The sequence below is a fragment of the Leptonychotes weddellii genome, chromosome 1, assembly GCF_054177405.1.
Source record: "Leptonychotes weddellii isolate Sample4059 chromosome 1, ASM5417740v2, whole genome shotgun sequence".
Lineage (NCBI taxonomy): Eukaryota > Metazoa > Chordata > Mammalia > Carnivora > Phocidae > Leptonychotes > Leptonychotes weddellii.
Genome location: NC_138369.1, coordinates 10173364 through 10176995, shown reverse-complemented (window position 1 = coordinate 10176995; position 3632 = coordinate 10173364). Strand labels below are relative to the sequence as shown.

The window sequence follows — 3632 nt, the reverse complement described above, 5'->3', positions numbered from 1 at the left end:
GCTGTCAGCCTCAGTTACATGCGGAAGAGGGGGCAGGAACTTGAGATGGGGTGTTTCCCGCCCCCCACCCCCCCAGCAGTCCCGGCTACCCCCCTCCACCGCCAAACTGGAAAAGCTCCAGGTTTCAATTCAGCACAAACAACCCACCTTTTCCCTGAGAAATTGAAACTGAAAGCTTAAACTCTTTTCTGCCTGCAGATGGCCCATTGAGGATTCTCTCCGACTTTGTCATTGGTCAGGACGGCCCTATGCTAATAGGGGGTAGCCCCAGCCACTAGAAGGTTCCAGCATCTTAACTCCCGCCCAGGCTCACCACATCCAGGGGCAGATCTAGATGGCACCTACCTTTTACCATTACTGGCCTGTGCCCACTGACAAATCAGAGTCAATGCTGCAAGATTGGAGGCTGGGGAGGCCGAACTGGCCGGTGGTCTTGGGGATCCTGTTGGTGCTGTTGGTGCTGGGTCTGTCTGCGGGCCTGACTGTCTTCGCTGTCAGGGCCAACAGCAAAGCCTGCAAGGATGGCCTCCTAGCAGAGCAGGAGTGTCGCAATGTCACCCGTCTCCTGGAGCTCCAGCTAACCCAAACCCGGCAAGACTTACTAGGGACCATGGACCAGGCTGCCACCTGCAACCAGACTGTGGTAAGCGACTGCAGCTCCCGGAGAGGGCCCGGCGCTTGCGTGGCCCGCACAGGTCTAGATGGAGATGGACATAGAACTTGAAACTGTCCCTGGACCCCCACAATAGGAGTTGAGTTTCCCCGCTGGGGTTTGGGGGACCGCTAAACTTTCTCAGCAGGGCTGGTGTGGGGCAGGGCCTTTAAAACGCCCCCCAGAGCACCCAAATCCCCACTAGGATGTGGGAAGAATCTCCAACCTGTTACGGGAGAGCTAGAAGTTCCTCTCTGCCCCAGTCTTGGGCAGCAGAAATCCCATCTAGGTTTTGGGATGGGGACTTCACCATGTCCTAAAGAAGGGTGAGGCTCTTGATACATCCACTCCATCCCTGAGAGACTGTGAAACTTTCACATGGGTCCTGATATGGGGGACCTTGAAACTCCCACCGACATCTAACTTGGGCTTGGAAATCCCCGTGTTCTGGGTTTGGGGAAGGACCTCTAAATCTTGGGCAATAGCCCATGAGGTCTAAGAGTTTCTCCTAGGGTTTGGGCATGGGGAGCCTCCAAATTCCCACGTGGGGGGCCTCAAATCCCCTATTTTGAGGATCACATCCTTAGGTGCCCTGGGAGAGTGGGAGGTTGTGGCCATTCTTGGAGGTGGGAGACCAGGGTGCAGGGAGGTTTGGAGGGAAACCTGAAAGGGGTTTGGCCCCGGGCCCCTCTGACCATGGGGCCTGGGGAAGAGGTCCGGGGCCCAGGGCAGCAGCTACCCGGCTCCGCAGGCCAGAACGCCAGTCTCTGACCCTCTCCTCTGTCCCAGGTGAACCTGTCAGCTTCCCTGGAGATGGAGAAGGCCCAAGGTCAGGAGCAGCGCATCCAAAAAGAGGAGCTTCAGGGTAAGAAAGCACAAAGCCAGGGTTCCATGGAGGGGGATCCAGAGGGGTGGGTCAAGCATTGAAGGGGCGGTGTCCCAGGGTTGGGATCGCCGGGGAGTGGTCAGAATCCAGTGGAGGGTGGGAAGGGAGTACCCCAGGTTTCCAAGGTGGGGTGGCATGAGGTGGGGCTGGAGGAGGTGTCAGGTCCCGGGGTAGATCCTGGCGAAGGATGTGGCCGCTTGTCACGCCGTGTCCAGCCCCCCGTGCCACTGTGCTGACATGGCCCCCTGATTCTCTCCCGCCTTAGGAGAGATTGAGAAATTGAAGCAGAAGCTGCAAGACGCTTTGGAGGAGGTAGAGCGACTAAGGTCCGAGCCACAGCCCCTGACCATGCCCCTTTCACCCGTCCTACCCCAAGACCCAGGACTCCCTTTGCTTGGAAAATTCCCATTGCTCAGGGCATAAAGTTTGAAGCCCAGCCTTGTCCCTCTGGTCACACAAGCCTTGAGTGGCCACTGCCCACTCTCCTCCCCACTGACTTGGTAGGGGAGGAGGGGAGATTCTGAGCGGCGACAAGGCCAGACCTGGGGCAGGCCCGGCAGCTGCCTCAGTTGTCCCCACATCTTCCCCAGAAAAGAGAAGGAGGCCTCAAGCAAGGAAGGGGAAACCAGCTTTGGCAGCTCCTTGCAAGCACTCAGCCCCTTGATGGTCCCTGTGTACCTGCTCCTGGGCCTCATTGCTCTGCTGGCCTGAGGCCCGCCGGTAAGAGGGGGGTGGCCTGGGGTAGAAGAAAGCTGGGGACGCGAGGGAAGGAGGGAGCCCAGGATAGGCCAGGGTCTGGGGAGGTGGCCTGCCTACAGGGTAGCTGGCAGGGCACAGAGAAGGGTCTTGGGGAGGGAAAGAGGGCTCCCCGAGTGGGGAGCTGGCCTGGAGCAGGGCGCGGTCCCCTTCTGTCCCCTCCAGGCCACCCTTAGTCCCTCTTATGATGTCTCCTTAGCCCACAGCCTGGACTTTCCCCTTCAACGCTTCCCTGACCAGACCAGTTTTGAGAGAGCCACATGGCAGCATGGTTAGGGGGAGGTGGGCGAGATAGCAGTGGGGTGGGGGACAAGAAGCAGTCTCAGGGATGGACCCCAGCAGGGGGCTTGGCCCCGGGCTGCCTCCCCCCCACCCACTGACTCGGCCTCCCCCCAGAGCTGGGCAGGGCATAGGGTGGGGAGTACTTATTTCTTGGTTTCGTGGTTTCTGGAAGCTCACTGACTTCTGAAGTCTTTGACCTCCAAAAAGTAGACGCCCCTTTTGGGGGCAAAGACCATACTCTGAAGTTCCTGGAGTGAGTGCCATTATGTCACCCCCATGCATCCGGGGCCTGTCCTGCAGCTGAGGGTGGACACCCATTGACATCCACACCCAAGCTTCCCTGCTCCAGAATGTTCCCAGGAACCCTTAGGGTTTGGGCAGCTACCATCTCCCTGCCTCCCTGGCCCTCTTCACTGGGATCATCATACAGGACTCTACCCCCTCATCAGCACTCACCGTGGGCCAAGCATTCTACTCATCTAGTCTCATCTCCCCTCCTGTCCTCACTGCATCTTCTCCTGATACCTGGTCCAATGCGGGGAAACCCAGGCTGTGGTAGGGGGGCATCCTGTCCTAGCTCCCAATCCCATCCCACAGACTATTCGGGGCTGGGATTCAAACCTGGATCTGCAGACACACATAGGCCGGGCCCTTGTCACAGTGTTCCTCCCCACCCCGGTCCGAACTCGTATTCCTCCTGCAGTACCCAGGTCTGGGAACCCCTCCTCCAGAGAGCCTCTCTGCTTCTTCAAAATCCAGAGCTGCTGTCTCGATAGACTCTTTGTCGACTTGCATGGATCCTCCCAGGCTCCATCAACCCTTCCCCCTCTGTTATCTCCCTTTCTCCAAGTCCTTCTGGAATCCTAACAATCGTCCAGGCCACTTCCTGCCATTGCACTGGAGCTGGGACCTTTGTGTCCGTCAGCACTGTTGACTCTTGCGCTGCGTTGGGCTCTGCCGTGGAGGCTGCCCTGGATGCTGCAGGATCTTGAGCAACTTCCCTGGCCTCCACGCACTAGATGCCCATACTGTTACCCACCCCACCCCACCCCCACA

General features: G+C 58.6%; 1 protein-coding gene across 4 annotated transcripts in view; it reads left to right on the top strand.

Annotated features, from left to right (window-relative positions):
• The first annotated feature begins 201 nt into the window (after positions 1 to 201).
• BST2 (bone marrow stromal cell antigen 2) overlaps positions 202 to 3632 on the top strand; it is a 6146-nt gene continuing 2715 nt past the window's right edge. The window contains exons 1-5 of one of the 4 annotated variants that reach the window (XM_006747245.3): positions 212 to 643; positions 1442 to 1517; positions 1804 to 1864; positions 2129 to 2258; positions 3280 to 3632. In XM_006747245.3, coding sequence (XP_006747308.1) covers positions 335 to 643; positions 1442 to 1517; positions 1804 to 1864; positions 2129 to 2249 — 567 coding nt within the window. In that variant the 5' untranslated portion in view covers positions 212 to 334 and the 3' untranslated portion in view covers positions 2250 to 2258; positions 3280 to 3632. Of the gene's footprint in view, positions 644 to 1441; positions 1518 to 1803; positions 1865 to 2128; positions 2259 to 3279 lie in introns of all 4 variants that reach the window. The other 3 variants (XM_081815270.1, XM_031018104.2, XM_081815262.1) reach the window with 3 other exon arrangements.